The sequence below is a fragment of the Trichoderma harzianum genome, assembly GCF_003025095.1.
Source record: "Trichoderma harzianum CBS 226.95 unplaced genomic scaffold M431scaffold_2, whole genome shotgun sequence".
Classification (NCBI taxonomy): Eukaryota; Fungi; Ascomycota; class Sordariomycetes; order Hypocreales; family Hypocreaceae; genus Trichoderma; species Trichoderma harzianum.
Genome location: NW_020209250.1, coordinates 367,895 through 387,992, shown reverse-complemented (window position 1 = coordinate 387,992; position 20,098 = coordinate 367,895). Strand labels below are relative to the sequence as shown.

At 46.5% G+C, this 20,098-nt stretch overlaps 9 protein-coding genes across 9 annotated transcripts; 4 read left to right on the top strand and 5 right to left on the bottom strand.

Moving 5' to 3' along the window:
* Positions 1-359: 359 nt before the first annotated feature.
* On the bottom strand, positions 360-2,344 carry M431DRAFT_515791 (hypothetical protein; the record flags this gene model as incomplete). Its single annotated transcript, XM_024920284.1, has 6 exons — positions 1,586-2,344; positions 1,307-1,526; positions 826-1,248; positions 651-758; positions 470-528; positions 360-401 (listed from the first exon to the last, which is right to left on the bottom strand). The coding sequence occupies exons 1-6, from the start codon at positions 2,270-2,272 to the stop codon at positions 360-362; spliced, it is 1,539 nt and encodes a 512-aa protein (XP_024778273.1). The 5' UTR covers positions 2,273-2,344.
* A 980-nt stretch (positions 2,345-3,324) lies between these two features.
* M431DRAFT_13116 (hypothetical protein) lies at positions 3,325-4,474 on the bottom strand. The gene is made up of 3 exons (XM_024912462.1): positions 4,200-4,474; positions 3,772-4,132; positions 3,325-3,707 (listed from the first exon to the last, which is right to left on the bottom strand). The coding sequence occupies exons 1-3, from the start codon at positions 4,410-4,412 to the stop codon at positions 3,436-3,438; spliced, it is 846 nt and encodes a 281-aa protein (XP_024778272.1). The 5' UTR covers positions 4,413-4,474; the 3' UTR covers positions 3,325-3,435.
* A 638-nt stretch (positions 4,475-5,112) lies between these two features.
* On the bottom strand, positions 5,113-6,297 carry M431DRAFT_503554 (hypothetical protein). The gene has a single exon (XM_024918322.1). The coding sequence runs from the start codon at positions 6,121-6,123 to the stop codon at positions 5,278-5,280; it is 846 nt and encodes a 281-aa protein (XP_024778271.1). The 5' UTR covers positions 6,124-6,297; the 3' UTR covers positions 5,113-5,277.
* A 545-nt stretch (positions 6,298-6,842) lies between these two features.
* On the top strand, positions 6,843-7,730 carry M431DRAFT_105872 (hypothetical protein). Its single transcript, XM_024911599.1, has 3 exons — positions 6,843-7,010; positions 7,071-7,168; positions 7,242-7,730. The coding sequence occupies exons 2-3, from the start codon at positions 7,097-7,099 to the stop codon at positions 7,584-7,586; spliced, it is 417 nt and encodes a 138-aa protein (XP_024778270.1). The 5' UTR covers positions 6,843-7,010; positions 7,071-7,096; the 3' UTR covers positions 7,587-7,730.
* A 280-nt stretch (positions 7,731-8,010) lies between these two features.
* On the bottom strand, positions 8,011-9,322 carry M431DRAFT_74383 (hypothetical protein; the record flags this gene model as incomplete). Its single annotated transcript, XM_024922217.1, has 2 exons — positions 8,011-9,139; positions 9,219-9,322. 2 exons carry the CDS (start codon positions 9,320-9,322, stop codon positions 8,011-8,013), a joined length of 1,233 nt encoding a protein of 410 aa, XP_024778269.1.
* Positions 9,323-10,309: 987 nt separating this feature from the next.
* M431DRAFT_133098 (hypothetical protein) lies at positions 10,310-11,094 on the top strand. The gene is made up of 2 exons (XM_024912498.1): positions 10,310-10,377; positions 10,426-11,094. The coding sequence occupies exons 1-2, from the start codon at positions 10,338-10,340 to the stop codon at positions 10,947-10,949; spliced, it is 564 nt and encodes a 187-aa protein (XP_024778268.1). The 5' UTR covers positions 10,310-10,337; the 3' UTR covers positions 10,950-11,094.
* Positions 11,095-11,462: 368 nt separating this feature from the next.
* On the top strand, positions 11,463-13,362 carry M431DRAFT_503550 (hypothetical protein). Its single transcript, XM_024918321.1, has one exon. It carries the CDS (start codon positions 11,516-11,518, stop codon positions 13,319-13,321), a length of 1,806 nt encoding a protein of 601 aa, XP_024778267.1. The 5' UTR covers positions 11,463-11,515; the 3' UTR covers positions 13,322-13,362.
* A 1,740-nt stretch (positions 13,363-15,102) lies between these two features.
* M431DRAFT_133093 (hypothetical protein) lies at positions 15,103-17,961 on the top strand (the record flags this gene model as incomplete). Its single annotated transcript, XM_024912497.1, has 2 exons — positions 15,103-16,247; positions 16,304-17,961. The coding sequence occupies 2 exons, from the start codon at positions 15,103-15,105 to the stop codon at positions 17,679-17,681; spliced, it is 2,523 nt and encodes an 840-aa protein (XP_024778266.1). The 3' UTR covers positions 17,682-17,961.
* M431DRAFT_75933 (hypothetical protein) lies at positions 17,753-19,949 on the bottom strand (the record flags this gene model as incomplete). The annotated part of the gene is made up of 2 exons (XM_024922407.1): positions 17,753-19,368; positions 19,424-19,949. The coding sequence occupies 2 exons, from the start codon at positions 19,947-19,949 to the stop codon at positions 17,753-17,755; spliced, it is 2,142 nt and encodes a 713-aa protein (XP_024778265.1).
* Positions 19,950-20,098: the final 149 nt, after the last annotated feature.

Genomic DNA, 20,098 nt, shown 5'->3' with positions numbered 1-20,098 from the left:
TATTGTTCACTTACTTCATCATCATATAGGAGCAAGTCAGGCAGAATGATCCTATTAGTTTGTGTATAACTGAAGGCCTGGTTTGTACAAAATTGAGCAAGGAAACCAATTTAAATATATCTTCATCTGCCTAGACGAACACTCGGCACATCTCAGGATGACAACAAGGATTCTCAGAATTTGGAATGTTTACGAAACTGAAAGCTATTGCTCATATATGTAGACAAATCATAACTACCTGTAGTTTGTATTCATCTACAACATCAATCCCGCCGTCCATGGATGTTTCGAGTCCCAAGTCTTCTCTCTGCACTTTCGGAGTGATGAGGACATACAGTAACCTACCAAGAAAAGTATACTTAGTTGGCTTTGGTAATGGGCTCCATCAATAAGTCCAAGAGCTGTAATGATAAATTAGTACATGAGACAAGCAATCTAGAAACCCAGGCGGAGAACAAGATTTACGTACCCATTGCTCTAGTCGATGTTCATTATCTCGAAGGTCCTTAAACTCATCATCTAAATGCTCTAGGCGCATAAATTCGTTAGTACTCATCATTTTCATGTATATGGAGCGCTCTTCCGGGTAGGAGACTGTGCGTTCTATTATAGAGAGAAAAGTCGCAACCCGAGTAGGAAGTGTATCTTACGAGTGGTACAGTATAACACATCGCGTAACGCGGGATCCAAAGCCAGGCTCGTAATGAAATCTTTGGATGATTCGTCATGTCCAATCTGGCTGATTTGAAAACGGACAACTAAATCATGCCATGTCAGATTACATCAATCTTTGTTAGCTCCCGTGAGTGGGCGGATATGGCATACCTTTCTTGTTGTATTTGTTGGCTTCCAGGATTCTACCGCATTCTAAAATGACCTCTTTCAAAGTATCCTGTCTCTCATCACTTCCATCTGGTCCGCCGGGACAGCCATCCGTAAGAATGGAGACCAATACTGGGCGATTGAATTTGCCTTCCTTAATAGGTCTGTAGACGACTTCCTCCAGGATCTTCGCCTTGCAGTTTATTCCAATTTCGGTCGGCCCACTATACTGAATATCTTCTTGTAGAATCTTTTTGACTAATTTACTTCGAGGTTTTGACATGCGCGGCTCATTGGGGGTATTGATAAATCGCAGCTCAATACCGGTATCGTCCGGGACAAGCCTCGTGGTCAGACTGGTGATTCGCTCGCCAAGATCGGCCTGGAGCTGGACCCGGCCACCTTGATTCATAGAACCACTATCATCTAATATGGGAATCGTCAATACTATTTGTTCTAAGTTGGAAGAACTGTGAGCTCATACCGCAGTAAAGCACCGGCTGATAGAGTGCGAGACGAGTCAAGTCGCGCACATTGACGGTCGTCTTTGGGTCTGCTTCCATGTCGACGGCTTTTGTGATGACATGGTCCAAGAACTTATCGTCTTTGAAGAATTGGTTCAAATGAGCGTCTTTGATATAATTGCGCATCTCGTTTTTGAAGGCCTCTGCACATGCCGCCTTTTCGAGTTTCTCGGCAATATGCTAAATGGGATGTTAGCAAATGAACTTCTTTAAAAAAGGTAGAGGGAGATTTAACGTACATGTGGAACCTTTTTGCTTCGCCGACCCAGCATCTTGAATCTTTTCTTAATAGGGCCAATGAACTTAGAGCTGACCGCCGCAGCTGTCGCACCGACAGCAGCGGTCATCATCAAGAGAGGGTTCTTCCGGTTGGCCCAGGCAATAGCGAACATGATGAGAGATGCGATCATGAGGACATCTTTGATGTGAATTTTCTTGTGCTTTTCAGGAGCTAGGAGTGCTAGGAGTTTCTTGTCGTTACGCTTAGTTGCCAACGACTCTGCCGATTCTCCTCTTTGGTTTGTTGCTTTTGGATCTGCACCTGCATTCACAAGAGCTTCGATAACGTCCAGGTCATCTTCATTCCTGTATCTCTGTACAATGGCATGCAACGCAGTGTCATTAACAACAGGATCTGCCTTCTTCACATTGACTCCGTGAGCAAGAAGCGTCTCGACAATGTCGCCGATGGGACCTTTTGTTCTTGCTGCCGCGATCCAGAGAGGCGGACGTGAGCCAGGCGCGCCGTCTGGGTTAGCACGATGTGCGAGCAGTAATTTGATGTTATCTTTGCGATTCGCGTGTACAGCTGCACCGAGGGGAGTGTACAAAGTTTTCTCGTCCACTTTGTCAATTTCTTTGTCTTTGCCCACTAGATCACTCGCGCTGAGAGTCCCCTTCAGTGCGAGGTCAAATATGGAGGTCATTGTGCATGAGAAAGTAGAGCGGCGGGAGGAGCAAATAGTGAAGATAGATAAATGATGTATGTATGATACTGGCGTGAATTATTTCTAGATTGTGCTCTTGCAAGGAATATGCATTTTATGTATGCGAAACCTTCTGCTCTACTTATACAGTTTCAGCTTGGACACGGAGCAATATCCCCATCAAGATTCCATTGCCAGTTGTCTAGCTTAGAGCGGCTTCACAAGTCCATTGAGTCATCGCTAGATGCTTTCTCCACCGTCAGTCGCTATATTGGCCAGATCATATTACCCTCAATGCCCATGCCTCTGATCCGAAATAATATTGGGCATCCGTGATTCCCATGTCGCATCTACTACGAAGTGCTTTGTCATTTGCCAAGAACTTCAGGTCCGTGGAAGTGTTCACTAACCTATGAACTATGGTTCTCATACAACGTCATTTACACTTGAGGCCCATAGAATTCACTGAAACTACCCTTCCGTGCATGATTCGGTATCGTGTCGGCCATTATCAGATAATAGCCACGAGCGGCATAAGAATGATTGGTTATCATGTCACTCTATTTTCGGCTGCGTGAGCGTAATTGGCCAATGCCCCATCTTGATTTCAGCCTCATAAATATTTGACCAATCTTCCACTTTGTTTTGAGCCGCATGGTATGAACGCGTCATGTGTATGTTTTATAGATGAGTTGTAGATCCATGAAATACAAGACCTATTGCCCAAAGTGGATGCGTGCTAAACAAAGTAATTGCATGTAACCAACAGCCTGGGAGCACTCGGCCTGAACTACTGCATGTATGCCCAGCTATTAACTGTAGCCTCTTACGATTCTTTATCTATTACCGAAACGCGTTTTCTTTCTGCTGTGACGTATTATGCTCTCCTTAATTCCTTGGCTCCATTCGCAGAGTTGGTACGTATCACCATCGATTAGTACATGTAAGTAAATGCAATTGATCACACGCTCAGTTACTCCCAATCAACATCGCCATTAGCGATTCCAACCCACAATCCCGCAGCATCCGGGGGATCAACGAAAAAAATTTATGGCATTTCATCACACGGCAAAGTAGAGGTCGCTTGAGAGTGCCGTTCCATCCAACGTTTACTATTCTCTCCCTTCATGCCGGTAACTCAAGTACTATGTAAAAGTCTGCTTTCACCTTCTCTTCTTCTTGCCACTTGTGGCTTGGCTTACTGCAGCAGATGCAGTTTTGATGACTGGCTTGTTGCTTTCTTCTGATGTTGAGGGGGTGTAGACGCCTTTTTCATTTATGCTCCCTATAGGAGTCACCTTTCCTTCGCCATCGATGCTCACCAGTTGCTCTTTCTTAGTCAAAGCAATGACTTGAAAATCGGAATCATTCGGTATTCCAAGAATGAAGCTAGTCGCCGGATCATTCGCAAATTCGGTGCCCTTAACAACAAGATCTAGTGCATGTTAGTAACTTAGAAGTCAGCCCAAAAAAGAAAGGACAGGGTCAGGTTGCTGCACCGGTGTGATTTTTTGTTATGAAGTCTATGGCTCGCTGGTGAATACAGCCATCTTGGTGAACATAGCTCAAGAACACGGTATTGTCCCGAACCTGGGTAAAGTGAGGGCTTCCGGGGACAGAGTCCACAGGAGCAAAGGGCAAAAGTTCCCAATTCCCGCTTTCCTGGATCCTGACTCCTTGGAGATGCCCGGCCTTATCATCAAAGAAAACCAGGCTGTCATTGCCATGAACGCTTCCACTTAGTTTGCTCAAAGGATGAAGAATAATCTCTTCGTTATTGCGGAGCTTGATTTCTCGCCACTCATCCCCCAGTGTGAAACATTTCAGTGCATTGTTTTCTCCCGCACAATAAACAGATCGCTTCAGCAGGGACCATATGTATGTAATTAGTATGTACGCTATTTAGTAGGCGTTTCTTTAAGCTCACATTATTATCGCGAGTAACATAAACAGCCGGGGACTTGTGTCGAACTCCTGATCCGATGAGCGTCTCACTAGCCAGTTGGGATCCAACCCATCGTAATTCGCTCAGTTCATTCTTATCTTCGGCGATGATGTAGAAACCAGCTTCGTGAACGCCTGAGACAAAACTACCGCCGGCACAGAGGATTCTCACAAGATCTCTAATAGAGAGACTCATCCTGCTTTTGACGATGGTAAAACTTAACGAAAGATTGAAATGGGAAGCATACAAAATGCAAAGTATTGAGGTTACAGTATGCAGATTGCAGGGAGTAACGGATTGAACCCAACAGTCCAGTAAACTGCACTACAATGCAATAAGCACCTGACCCGCACGTAGAGTCTGGGGTTCTGCTTAGCAGTGGCACCAGTGCAGTATGCGAGCAGGGATGCACTGGATTGATACAGAAAAAAGTGTTGGCCACTTATCAGTTCATTGCCCATTGAGAGAAATACTCACTGCCCATCAATGGAGGAAATTTTGTGCCTGCTATCAAACTTTTCGAGCATTTTTAGCCTCGACTATTGTGTCATTGACTGACTAGATTGACTGCATAATGATCATCTGCATCTCTAGGTGTATAAGAGGAGCTAATACTAGGCGATAAATAGCACCTTCATGAAAGCAATTTCACGGTATATAAGTTGAACCATGGCAGTCAGCTATCGTGTGGTATAGACTTCAGAGATCCAGACGTGTATCCCAAGACCACTCCCGGCGATTATGCAGGCTACTCTGCAATAGATGAAAGCGCACGTTGCTCCTTTGACTTACTTATCAGTCGCGACGTCAACGTAATTGACAGGGAAACCGGCGAGATCCACAGAGAAATAGAACGCAATGGTATAGGTCTAGCAAGGTAGGAAATATAGTGCAGATGGACAGTATTTACTGCATGAAGCGAGGATCTGCGTAGCACCTGGGCGATGTATTAGTGATGACCATAGGCAAGTTCCGTATAAGCCACATGCATCCATGCAAAACACTAGCGCTGTATATAAGCTGCTGTACCTATGATCCATAGATATAGAAAAAAGCTCTCTCAAGGCTCTCGATTTAGATATTTGGAAAGAAAAGCAAAACCATCTGGACTGCGATCTCGCGCGAACCACAAAGCCGCACCAAGAATCATGATGCCAATAGCATATTTTCCCACAATGATTGCAGCCATTCCCGTATACTTCCACAATCGAGCCCATGCGATTTTTCTAATTTCCTTTGTCTCGTTTGTTCTAGGGAATTCGACGTTGGGCTCTTCTCGATCCAGAAACTGGCACAGAGGCCCCCATCCGTCGCCGAGGCGATATTCAAGCAGTCGCTCAGGCGGCACCAGCTCGCGGATCTGACGATAATGTCCAAAATACCTCTCTTTTGCGTTCTTCCTGAGTTGGTGAACATCTCGGGCGTTAAAGAAGCCTAGCATCATTTTTCGGATAGTATCACCGGACCTAACCCCTGTGATAGGCTCAATATACGAAAAGATGCGTGCTGGGAGGCTCCATAATGCGTAAATAGCAACATCTTCAACGCTGCGCCACCATCTGTCATACTCTCGCTCGACAAGGACAACTTTGGCGTCCGGGTACGCCTCAAGCAATTGCAGCGAAAAGAAGGACCCCAAATCCGTGACGGCATCGCATTCTCCAAACAATTGGTCCCAGTCGGACCGCGTCCACGGCGGCGGAGGCTTTTTGCCAGGATTCAACACCTGAGGGTAAGTGGCATCGGCGGCTTTCTCCAGCAGGACCCAATCTTGGTTGCGGTCCAACATTGTCAGCCCATGGTAAACATTTTTGTAGCCAAGGATCTCGTAGGCCTTGGCCATAGACGCAGTGCCAGTGCGGATAAGAGCGAGGTGCAGGATCAAGGGACCACGAGGAGGATCCATGGCGAACGAAGTTGTGTACTTATGTAGGGCTGTAGCTTGCCCTACAATAGTAGTTCGTATAACCAGTCAAGGCGAATGGCTTCCTTTAATACCAAGAATTCTTAGGTTCGTCAAGATTATCCGTCAGCTGACATGGAATGAGTCTCGTACAGTAGTAAGTCAACACTAGTTCGCAATCCTTCCACCACTAGTATAGACTAGGAGCAATTTGCTACAGTTATGGAATGTCATCATAGACATATTGCAAGAGAGAAGTGATAACAGGATTACCGCGAAAAGTACATACGTTAGCAGATAATAACTCTGCATCTTGTTTAAGATTATGAAGTTTTAACAGTGGGCACATCGTTCTCGTTCAAATCCACCTCACAAAAATAAATCAGAGGAGAAGGCCTACATATCGCAATAACTTCTCGTACCTTCACTGAGATGATAAATTTGGTAAACTTAATAATTTCTGTCACAACTTCCCGAACTAAAGGAATTTCTTCTGCATTATAAACATGTCCAATTGAGAATAGTTCTGGAGGCCGGCGCGTTTTCGAGCCTCCTAGTTGCTGATATGGTCGACCCCGCAAGTAGAGAAGGGGTAAGATGCGCCCCTTGGATACGCTATATACGCTACACGCTCTTCACGCCCTAAACACATCTGATGAGATTGGTTCTCTAAGCTTCTCAAGCTTTGCTTATTCCTTTGATCCCGCGTCGCCCCTGAGCTACGGCAATCGAATATTGATTGGGAGCTGATAAAACTTTTTCGTATGCTCGGGCTCCTGGGAAATAGCAACATATAAAAATGATATACCATACGATCTCGTAAATACTGATAAGTCGAGTCATAGGTAGATTGTTCCTCAGTGCTCATCAGAAACACTGATATTGCAAATGTATCTCTACTTTCATATCTTGAAGCTTCTTGCACGGATCGTACTAATTAAATAAAATAGTGTCACCTATACTATCATTTGAAGAAATGCTTGTCCAGAGCGGTGGCTGCATCTGCGGTAAGATTCGCTACACTTACAATGCGGAGCCGATAGCGAAAGTCAGTATCCCCTTTGATTTCATGTCAAGGTCAGGAAGAGCCAAACTAATGTTTCTTTGAGTCTCTATCATAGGTCCTCTGCCATTGCGATGATTGTCGCAAGATCAGTGGCAGCAACTACAGTGTCAACTTTCTTGTCCCTAAAGCGGCAGTCCAAGTAACTGTCGGTACGCCAAAAATCTTCAGTAAAGTCGCTAATTCAGGCGACACCATCAACAGCTACTTTTGCGGCGACTGCGGTAGTATGATATGGCGGGAGTCCGCCAATTGCGGGCCCAATAAAGTGATCAAAGCCGGGACCTTGGATGACAGTGGCAAGATTATTTCTACTTCAGTATTCGATGCAGAGGTTTTTACTCGCTCGAGGGTAGAGTGGGTGCAGCCAATAGCTGGTGCAACCCAGAGGGCCGCAGAGTGAGCTGTTATTTCAGGAATGATTGTATTACGCAATGGGCGAACTCTTATGTTTTCGCGGGTAAATAAATAGTTTCTGATAGACTCAACGAGATGGTGGCTGTACCCATAAAACAATCAGCGACACAAGTATTACGGTAGGTTGGAGATCAATGCTATATATATACTGATCAAGTCTAAGATTTGAAACAGAGTACGATATAACCATTTTCTCTGATTGCTTTGTGATTGCTTGGTGAGTTATAATTGGGACATCGTTTCGGAGATCGACCTGACCAAATAAGAGATGCCGTGTGGCAGTGTGCCTCGCCAGCCAAGCTTCTTCCACCAAGATAAATATTCTAGTAATATAATGCAGAAGTGAGTCTATATAGATAATATCTATTTCGAGAGAAGCTGCTATATACAATATTTTCAAGACTTCAGTATCATGTCTTATACATGAGGTTCGGTCCACTCCGCAACAATCGAACGCTGAGTAGCAGAACAGCACAGGCAGCAAGGCATGAGCCGCAAAACATCTGAACACCAAGATACGATCCAGTACTATTAATAATGGCCCCGCCGATTGGAGTTCCTATTAGCAACCCAATAGACTCAAGCGCAAAGCACATGCCCAATCGAGTCCCAAGTTTGCGGAGGTCCTGAGTGATCGTTATCAAGACTACCGGTATCAAGGATACGAACCCTCCTGAGAAGAATCCATATAGCGCAGAAAGCGCAATAATTCCCGATGTGGTGTGTACAGCAGCCCAACAATAGGCCAGGGTAGCTGTAATGGCCAATGCTGGAAAGAGCACGTTGAGTGACCCTGCGTGATCCGCGACAAAATTCGGGCCAACCCGGCCAAATGTTGACGCAGCGTTTAAGATGGCAATGAGATAGAAGCCAAGGTTGACATCCACAATCCCAGTCTCGATTGCGTAAGGCTGTACATAAACAAGGAAGTTATAGAAGCCTAGGAAACCTAAGAAACACGCTAGACAAAAGAGCGAGTATTGGGCTTCTTTGAACGCAGAAAGTTGCAGCAGTGCCCTTTTCTCTTGGGTTCGGAAACGCAATCGCATTACACCAATGGAAATAGCGCAAGTTGCAAGAGAGAGAAAGCCAATAATGCGGGTTGCCCAGGGGAATCCTATCTGGACTTCAAGTTGATGAAAAATGATGGGGAAAAGGACGCCTCCAATACTGCTTCCAGATGCGGCGATGCCATTTGCTAGAGCTCGTTTATTCTTGAAGTATTGCGGCAAGATCGCAACTGACGGAACGAACAAGAAGCCAGCTCCTATTCCAACACAGATGCCCTGCGCCAGCATGATTTGATAATATTTCGTCGAGAGGCTCGTCATCATCGTTCCTAGAACAACCAGAAAGGTGCCAGTTGGTAACAGGGCGTAGAAATATCCTGCATCAAAGAGCGGACCACTGATTACGCCGACTACCATGAGCAGGGCTGATTGAATGGACCCGATCCAGGCAATCGCCGATGGTGACATGTGCGATAGAATTTGTTGTTCATAGTACGTTTCGAACACTCCAAAAGCGTTAATAATTCCCCTAGACATGAAATTGTGAGTCAAAGTTCGTGATTCTAAGACAAAGACATGACAATGCAACAACAGGTATGGAACCGTACCATGAATTGAAATAGAGGAAGAAAGAACCGAGAACTTGGAGCCAAGCCGTGACGCCGGTATCGTAATCATCCTTTGTATTATCATATCCATCTTTTGGTGGCATTGCTACTTCATTTTCGCTTGAGCCAGCATAGTTAGGGCTCTCTTTGCAGTCGAGATGAGTTTCGTTCATATTAGATCGATTTAAATCAGGACGGGGTGGTTGGTTTGCGTTGTTCGGTGGCTGAGTTCCAAACTTTTGATGTTCATATGTGTGAAGTGAATGATACGACCACTTTTCTAGCAGATATAAAGTCACGGAATAAAAGCGAGTCTAGGGTTCCATATGGTTTAATCTTGTGAAATCCCTGTGCTTGTCTTTTTACGACTGTGGCGACTAGGAAAATGAGTGGAATCTCTTCGCACTATACGCTCTTCTATCAAGCCCGTGTGTGGCGTGTACGGCGGCCCCGGTCTGAACATGCCGATTTGGGACTCGTATCTTAAACCGTATTTGTAAAATGTTAAACGTTGGGGATATGTAGTTGTTGGCCCAGGACATTTATTACTGGGATACCTATGCACCGGTGTAGTCTTGGCATGCTCTGTAATCCTACTCCCATGAAAGTAAGATCCCCCCAGACATTAAGCATTTCATGGCCAGTCTAGAGCTTGCTAGTATGAGCAATTGTGTAAGATCTAGCCCAACAGCAAGTCCAATGATTGAAGAGAACCACCAACTTGAAAATATTGCTAGAACTGGAATAGCATACTTGGGTTTACGGTATTGCTTCCTAAATATCAACTGCTTGGATATCAGCGCTGGCGCCGAGTGTGAATCGTGCACGGTGTCAGTCCACGCAGTCACTATAAACAAAGGCGTCTAGTCATGCCATTGGCGTACAATTTGCCTGCAGAGCGACAGAAGCTAACCTTTTCCCTCTTTAGATCAACATATATTCTCCACTCCGAGCCCTTGTTTGACAACTCAACAGCAAGTAGGGCGTACTCGACAACTTCACACCCAAACAGAGTAGTAACTACCCATGCACTAATACGACCTTGTCGGTATATATTCTCAGTTTCATTCTCCATCGTTTGTGATCTAGGAGCTATACTCTTCTAGGAAATCTATCACTATGCCTTCCCTGCCGTTAGTCAGGTACGCTCGTCTCGAAGGTACTTTATATCCTTGACAGATTGAAGACTTTAAGGCTGATTTTCCAGACGTTTCCCTCATTTTGCGATTTATTCGGGAAGCAGCAGAAGAACAGGCCCCTGGGGCTAAGGTAGCCGCAACTGAGGACAGTCTCGCCAAGACACTGCACTTCGGGCCGCCCTCAGAATCAAGGACAGAAACAGGCACTCGGTTTGCATGGGCGCTGCTCATCTTTTCCCCGGACGAACATCCTGCTGGGCTGTTGATTTATTATCATAATTACTCAACATGGATGGCCGCGCCGGGTGTCTGTTTGGAGGAATTGTATGTTGTATCGGAATATCGGCGTCTAGGCTATGCACAAATCCTGATTGAGACCATGGCATCTGCAGCGGAAGCAGCAGGCTGTATTAAAATGGACTGGGTCTGCCTTTTGGATAACAAGAGAGCACTTAAATTCTATGAAAAGCTGGAGGCAAAACGGATGGAGGATTGGGTCGTCTTAAAGGTTGACAAAGCCAGCACGGAAAAGCTCGCTGCTAGAGGGAAGCAGTCTGTTCTGTGTCCTGAAATAAATGGCACGAATATCTGATAGCGGACGAACAGACTAAAACCCATCATGTATCATAAAATCTGTAAGATCGACGACATTTTGTATCTCAGAGTATGGGCCAGTAGCCTGGGTAAACAATAGTTCGACATCTGGACAACATCTGGCTCGACCACTTACAACTCCTCTGTAAAATTAACTATTTCTTCCTCTTTATGTAAAAGATAGCTCAAATTTTCACTTGCATATAGCTTGATAGAGTAGCTATAAGGAGTCAGTATCTAGACATACACAACTATGCCACATCTCATCCTTGAATACAAGAAACGGCTTTGGCGGAGTTGACGTAGGAAGAGGCTTTAGACTGTGGGGGCGCGGGGTTCAGCATTGCCGCTGTGACAGTGGCGAGTCATGGACTAAGAACGAGTAAGCTACGGCTGAATATGCGTATACTCTGTATGGGGCGTCTAGTCTTTAGCCGTATCACGCCGCAGACGCCTTAGACGCCCTATGCTTGCTCCGTCTTTACTTCACTACGAAGGCACGGAAAGCTGTCTTGGGCTCAGCTCATACGGAATCAATGTTCACTGCCTCTGAAATCAACAGACATGGATCTCCCCGACCTTTACGACCTGGTCGATATTGAAGGGAGCTTAGATCTGCCGTCTGAGTGTGACGCATTTCTACCACTACCGCAAAATACAGCCTCCCCGGCGGCTCACCCAGTTCCAGCACTTGATACCAGCACTTTCGCACCTCCAGCTCTTCGGTCAGACACTTGGACTCCGGAGCAGGAGGCAATCCCGCGACAACGACAGAGACGTTATGCCCCGCGAAGCCGCCAAGGTTGCCTCACCTGCCGTGCTCGCCGGAAGCGTTGCGATATCCAACATCCTGTTTGTCGCACTTGTACCCGTGTCAATGCAGAATGCCGATGGCCAGAGAAGCTTCAAATTCCAGATTTCAACAGCGGAGACAAATCTCTAAAGAACCAGAATAGGGCCACTTCAATCCGCTCAGATTCAGAGGCACTGAGTACACGGAACAACAACGCCAATGTTAGTTCAGTAGCAGATGAATATCTTGCAGCATCGAGAACTACAATTGGAAATGGAAGCGTACCAAGAAGTTTGGCCGCCGAAACTATATTTGCGCGTCAGCTCAGCCCTACTGAAGCTTCTCGTGAGCGGCATTTGTTATCCTACTATACATATACGTTCATCCCTCAAGTAACCCTCGTCCAATCGCCATCGAATTTCTTTATATCACTGTATATTCCTATGGCATTCCATTATAGCGGTGTCATGGATGCAATCATCGCTTGCTCTGCAGCTCATCTTGCAAAGTCGGTTCATGGATCAGAAAAGATTCAGGAGCTTAATTCCGTGGCCATTCGCCGCCAGCAGCTGGCGCGTGAGTTCGTTACAGAACATACGACATGCCCCAAGAGCTCGGGATGGGAAGAATGCAAACTTGAAGTTGTTGTAGTCCTCTTGCTATTGATTGGGTTGGAATCTCAAACAGGAGGTCGAAGTATGAGATGGATGCAGCGGGTCAATTGTGTACGGCAATTACTTCAAACCTATCCAACAACCGCAACGAAAGCGTGGAGTGCATGGGAGGCTGAATGTGTTCATAGACACTTCCTATATTATGATGTAATGTCTCTCATCATGGAGGATGTGTTAGACCCAGAGACGCAAGCAGATTTGTCAAAGAGAAGCGGTCCTTTCAGTGACTGCGCCGCGACTCTTTCGGTACCACGAACGCAAGACTTTCCGGAGCAGGAAGTCGTAACAAAATCTACAGGCTCCTCACAATTTCATCAATACGGAAGCGCGCCTCAGGGTGTCGACTGTCTGCTTGGCTTGTCCAAGGATTTGTTCAGCACCATTACTCAGCTGAGACGCCTGCCCAGTCGAGATTCCGAACTCATTGACATGGAAGCGCCAGCATTTCTCAAGCTTGAGACTGACCTTTCTAACTGGCAGTACGATCATACAACTGCATCGGCCTTAGACTTCAACACCCGTCTAGATTTGATCGCGCTTTCTGAATGTCATCGTCTTACCGCATTAATCCTACTCTATCGGCGTTATCCAAGTCGATCGTATTGTTTACCACATTTGGCGTCACAGATCTTAGGCGTTCTTTCTAGAATAACTCCAAGCAGCGCGGTGATCTCTGCTTTGACTCCGGTTCTGTTTTTGGCTGGCGCTGAACTCAACTCCGAGGTGGAGATGGCATTATGCGCAGCAAGGCTGAAGAGTATTAGGGAAGCAAACAAGATGATGAACATAGCCGCTGTAGAAGAGATTCTTCGAGTTATTTGGGAAGAGCGATTGCAGAAGAAGGGTCAGACAGATTGGCTAGAGATTCTGCGGACTCGGCGATGGACCTTGAGCTTGGGATAATGTTCGAGACTTTACTGATGAATACAATTAATATTTTTGCGACTACTATATCATGCTCGAGTCCAGTGTAAATGGCTTTGCCTTTGAGGAGGACAGATATAATCCATTATAGCTGCATCTCCCTCCTAGGCTTCTGACCAGCGCTCCCCTTTTGAGACCTTAACAATGAACAACCTCTCTATTAGTTATCGTAATTCTACTGCTTTCTTCCTACAGCTTCTCTTTCAATATCATACAGAAGTATCGTGGCAGGACTACAGGAGCCCCCGTGGTTCCTTATACCCAATACGCTTCAATAAACTATATTGTATGACATCTTCTCCTACTTGCTTTCAATAAGTGCCGTACAGTCTACACCATAGATGCAGTTCGCTAAGAAGATCAAAAGATTGTTCAACTAAGGAGCTTAGCAGTCAGAGAGATAAGCAGACTCCGAGTAGCGCCTAAGCTGACAGCGCAAAGTACCCTACGCTTGTATCTCAAGCTGCAGACCAGATAATCGCAGAAACGTTAGGAGTTAAGACCGTAACTATTCATTACGATCTAGGTGGCCATTGACAACTAATTATTGGCAGAGAAACTGGAAACGCCTGATCAAACTGTTTTTCATCTTGCCGATCATCTTGGTTTTTGTGCTCCATCAACAACATCACATCCCATCATCACGGTAATGCGGCATGCGAAAACAGGGAGTAATGCGACATTTTCTTGATCAAGTTGCCCAAAAAGGCAGCTCTTTGTTTCGTTGGATTGTGCCTGAAATCTGAGTCCTGCAAAGAACATACCATAGCAAAGAGAAGATGGTATTTCAGTATAATGAATGCATCGCAAACCCATTTGAACCCGAATACTGTGAGATTTATTCATCTCTAAAAAAATTGTAGTATATTTACCATTATAATTACTGATGTATTTCTTTTTCTTTTTCTTTGTTTTCTATGGGAAATTTCGTTGCATTGTTGCCCCAGTCAGTAATACGAAATAATATGTCAACAATCCAATAACGCAGGTACTGCTTTTAGCGCCATCCCACATGGATCATCATCAGCGACCTCAGTTCAGGTTATTAGCCAGGCAGTTATACGCCTGCGTACAGGTATTCTCTCTTAGTACCTATATAAACATTATAGAGAAATAAGACGTTAAGCTACAAAGCCGCCATTATAAGCTTGTTGTATTGCCCTTCCAATCAGTGGGCATCATAATAGCCGTTGCAAATGCCAACAACGGTTCCTTACTGAATAAACTAGGGTAGGATAGACTCTGTGCCCACTCTTTGTCGAAATTGGAAGCTCGTCAGCTTGACCATGCCAGCATGCGGAGAGAAAATCGGATGAGACGTTCCCAACTTGGCAGGCGCAAGTGATCGTCAAGGAGGTATTGAGCGTAGATATAAAATAGACGAATGGGTTTGCACAAGAACAGTAGCTGTGTTTCTGCTGTCTGCCACAAGCGAAACCATTTAAACCCTCTTTTGGAGATCGAAATGGTCGCGTATCTCCGTTTGTTGCCCATTTTGGGCCTACTTCTTGTAGACGGGGCTCGATCTGTTACTGTAGCCCATGGAGCAGTTGACGAGAGTCAGACTGGAGGCGGTTGGGAGTATGTTCCTGGCGCCTACATTATCGAGTATGAAGACGGTCATGTAAGTCCAATTTTGGAGGCGTGGGCGACCAACCACCAGAGGTTATCGGTCTAACTCGATTGGCCACGATATATAGGAGAATGAAGCATCGCTATTCAGCGACCTTCACACTCGTGGACTTCCGGCTTCTAAGCGGATGAGCCTATCGTATTCTTTGTTTAAAGGAGCTTCCATCCAACTGGACGCGGTCGATTTAGATCCTCATTCCGCATCCACCAAAATCGCATCCCTTACTTCAGTGAAGAATGTGTGGCCTGTCCGTCACTTCCAGGACCTCGGAAGCGGCAAACCTAGGGTGAGAAACAGCCATTTCACCAGCTTGAACGGCCTATCAGAGCATGTTTCTAGAGCAACGGCAGCAAACGACACTGATTCATATGCGCCACATGTTATGACCCAAGTGGACAAGCTACACGCAGAAGGTTATACCGGCAAAGGCATTCGTATCGGCATTGTCGATTCTGGAGTTGACTATAATCACCCTGTCTTGGGAGGCTGCTTCGGTCCTGGGTGCATTGTCAGCTACGGAATGGACCTGATTGGGGATGCGTTCAACGGCACCAACACGCCCATGCCTGGTCCCTACCCCATGGACTGCCTTGGCCATGGAACGCATGTCTCTGGCATTATTGCCGCCCAAAAGAATCCTCTGGGCTTCATTGGTGCTGCGTATGGCGCAACGATAGGCATGTACAAGGCCTTGGACTGTGCCGGTAGTTCCTCCAACGACGTTCTGATGGCCGGTTTCAACCAGGCATATGAGGATGGATCGGATGTTATCTCTCTTTCCGTTGGAACCATCTCTGGCTGGAAAGAAGATCCGCTCGCAATCACGGTTTCCCGGATAATCGACGCTGGTGTGCCCTGTGTTATTGCAAACGGTAACAATGGCCCAATGGTTTTCACCGCAGCTACTCCCGCCGCCGGCAAAGGAGTCATGAATGTGGGATCCATAGAGAACACCATGACGCCCTTACTAGGGACCGAAGGGTTCACCAGCTTGGAAATTTCTACCGATAACTTGACCTCCTTTGCCTGGATTCCTGGAACTCCCGCATTTCCCAACATCACTCTGCCATTCTGGGTTGTGACTCCCAATGTGACTACAGATGGCACCTGGAGCGCCTGCAGCCCGCTCAATGATAACGCACCGGCAGACCTGAGTAATAAAATCGTCCTCGTCGAGCTGGATGACTGTGGGGACCCAACTATCGCGGAGAACCTTTCAAAGAATAATGCGACATATATCATGTTCTATAACTCTGATGATGACTTAGACAAGTACGGAATATCTTTTTAAAACTGTTGTTGATAGCATGCTAACCCTCTATTAATAGCATATACAGTGTCAGCACCTCTCCTAGTACTCTCGGTGCCGGGATGGTTGCCCTACAGCAGGCTGCGGAATGGCGAGATCTCTTGGGGAACGGCACAGAAGTATTTGCGACACTTGTTGAGCCTCAGTCTGCCAACCCTGCTGCGGGATATTATCCAAACGATTCCATTGGCGGCTATGTAGATGATTTCTCAAGCTGGGGTCCAACATGGGAGGCAGATCTAGATCCACACATCTCGACTCCAGGAGGCTCGATTCTTTCCACTTATCCGTTGAACCAGGGAGGATATTACGTCGACTCTGGCACCTCCATGGCAGCACCCATCATGGCTTCAATTTATGCCTTGATTATGCAAGCTCGCTCGATCAAAGATCCCAAGACTCTCATGGGCCTGGTCTCATCTACGGCAAAGCAGACGAAATACTATGACTCGTATCAGGGGACATTTTATGATGACCTTGCGCCTGTAGCTCAACAAGGTGCCGGTTTGGCGCAGGCCTATGATGCGGTTCACGCAACCACCTCTTTAAGCGTATCGAGCTTCTCTTTCAACGATACAGATCACTTTGTCAACAGTACGGATTTTACAATCAAGAATGGGGCTAAGCAAGCTGTTACATACTCAATCGGTCACACGCCCTCTAGGTCTAGGGATACTTACAAAACTGGGCAGTCCAACCCGTCACGATCTTCAAACTCAAGCGATATCGCAGCGACTCTTGCTTTTTCTGAGGCCAAAATCACAGTTCCAGCAGGTGGATCGACCAAGGTGACGGTCAAAGTGACTCTTCCCCAAGGGCTCACTGCGGCCAACCTCCCCGTCTATGGTGGATACATTACCTTGGATGGTTCTACTGGTGAACATCTTGTCATCCCATATCTCGGGGTAGCCGGGAGCCTTGCAAACGCTCAGAGCATAGATCCCAACTATAGTTTCATTTACCACACCTCGGGTCGCTTCCCGCAGTCGGCGCCCGACAACGACACATGGACAATACCTCATCCTACACTGGGGGCTAGTCAGCCTTCGTCATCATCATCTGTCGACTATCCTGCACTTGGGATTGAGGCTGATTCCGGTATTCCACTGCTGAGAGCGGATATTATCCCTCTTGGCAGCACACCAGCCAAAACCACAAAAGTTCTGGGAGTCGATGTAGCCGGTAGCTTTCATGGGTATCCCGTGCAGTGGCTCAACACAAACATCAACCAAGTCGCTTTCAATGGCATAACGCAAGAGGGAACAATATTACCAGAAGGAAATTATGCCGTACTGCTGCGAGCATTGAAGATTTTTGGAGATGCGAACAACCCTGACGACTATGTAACCAAACAGACCCAATCTTTCAACATCAAGTATACTTCGACGGCGGCATAGGTAGACATTTGAGGGCCTAATTTGGAGCACTAGATACCTACCATTGACTTTGTGACCAATATTGTCCCGATTCACGAAAGCTTGACCGTTCGCTTATTTCCAAAACCATCGAACCAGCTATCAAGATCGGATCTACTCACATTCGTTGCGAGACCAATCCTTTCATAAACATTCTCCTCCGCATTCACTAATTGTAGCAGCATGCAAATGTGATTCCCTCCCCATACAAAACCTGTTTTCATACAGTATATCCGACTTCCGAATGGAATATGTTGAGGGCCTGGTCGATGCAGAGGATAATCGTAATGAAAGGTCAGAGAATTCCCACTCATGCCTTTGAAGTGGATACTCGTTGTGTCTGAAGGAGCGTTATGCACCTCGACTAAAGTTCCAGGAGCAAGATAGCCTCTGACTTCCATAGTAGCCTCGGAAATAGACGCATATTTATCTGGGCCATCTAGATTGAAATTGATACTGATGATCTCTAGATCGTCCGGGTACGTTCTGGGGCAAGCCGTCGCGTAGCTGGCAATATTTCCAGTAGAAACCCAAGACCATGTTGGGCCGCAATAAGAATCTGGGCGATCGTGAATTTTCCGAGAGGCACAGTACCATAGCAGCTCAGAAGGGAAACAGTTTTCCCACATTCCTGCGACATATCGGCCGAGATCAGCTGAGTGGGCTGTTCCGTACTGTCGCGCGACGCCAGACAGAGCAGGAAGACGATCTGATGTAAATGAGATGCGCAGTCCAGAATATTCTTCCACAATCTGGTGCCAGTATTTCCTGATTTGGTCGAGATTCGATGCGCGGAGGCCTTCAAAGTGGTACAGCTTGCGCTCATTGGTATACTCGCCGCTCCCACCACCTGCGCCATTACTACCGCCTCCCCATATTCCTCCTGGGATATGTTCGCACTCGCAGGTTTTGTCCCTCTTGCCGCTTGCGCATTCAAATGCGAGTTCATATCGTGTAAAATAGACGATTCTTGGAGACAAAAGACGCTCCTGATAGACCCACGCTCTGCTGAGAAGAGGCAGCTCTGGTGTCATCTGTAGCACACCAGCAACGTCCCAAGTGGTGTGTTCTGGGACTCTGCGAACGAGGTAAGATGCGGCTTGGGGCCCGAGATGCGTAGCAGGTTGGACTTTGAAAGAAGCACTTTCGCGAAACAGACCAACATCGCTATCAGCAGACCATGCCGCTGCAAGGGTGACATACGCGCCAGAGTAAATCTCGCACATTTGAGCTGCCTGAACCTTCCAATCATCGCTACTGTCTTGAATGATGCACAGCGAATCAATCCACAAGTATTTGATTCCAAGCCAAACGGCAACTTTAGCGGCATCTTGGAAAGTCTTGGGTAGGCGATCCCAGGGAATTGCCTCAAGATGCGCAGGCAGGCTCTCAATCGTCGTCCGGCATAAATGTGTTGATGCTCCCCATCGATGGCTAAGACATACATATCTCTCGCACCCACCCAAATCCTCAACCAAGCGAACATTGATGTTATTTTGTGGCCCTGGCGTCATTTCTAGTACTCGTTTGGGCAGTTGTGCGACCGATGCAGATTTGCAAGAGTCATGCAAGGAGCTGCACTTATTGAGCCAATTGCTGATTCTGTTCAAAGACGTTTCTGCTCCAGTGTTGTTAAACAAAACTGAAGATCTATACGCAAATACATGATCTATGCATTGTTAAAATCTTCAAAATGTATGGTAGGAATAAATTGTTCGACTTACCGCTTTCTTCCTTCTCATGCCCATTCAGTCTGTCAATGTCGATTAGGATGATCCATAGACGGTAATCCTCTGTACCATGACCCTCAGCTTCTCGACTGCTAACATTCACAGTAACATCCAACTTAAGATTGCTCATCCCCTTATCCCGCCCTGAAGGCATTGTCCAAGTTACGTGCACGTCTTCCGTCCACGATTTATCGTCCAAAACCACATCATCATCTTGGCACGCCGATGCTATAGCTTTTACAATAGCATCGCAGCCGCGACAACCCCGCTCGCGAGATGCGCGGAATACCTCAAGTTTTGTCCGGATTTCGATTCTAAGGTACTCGCGCCAGGTTTCAGGAAGTGGAGACGGTAATTGCTCGTCGAGGGACTCTGTTCGCTCCTCATCGTGAATGTGGGATGATTCGCGCCAAGTGTAACTCCTTTGCACAAATGGTTCCTTCAGAGATGCTGATTCTTCATCGAGATCAAAATAGCAAAGACCACAGCGCCTCTGACTAGTTGAGAAACAGTTGCCCATGGTGCGTATGGCTTAAAGCACCCGCAAATGAGTATGTACGGTTGATACTAAACGCGTAAGCATAAGATCATATGGAGAATCTAACAAAGTAATTCTGCCTGCAGTGCTCGACACACAGATGGACAGCGTGACATGAATACCGTGCGTAT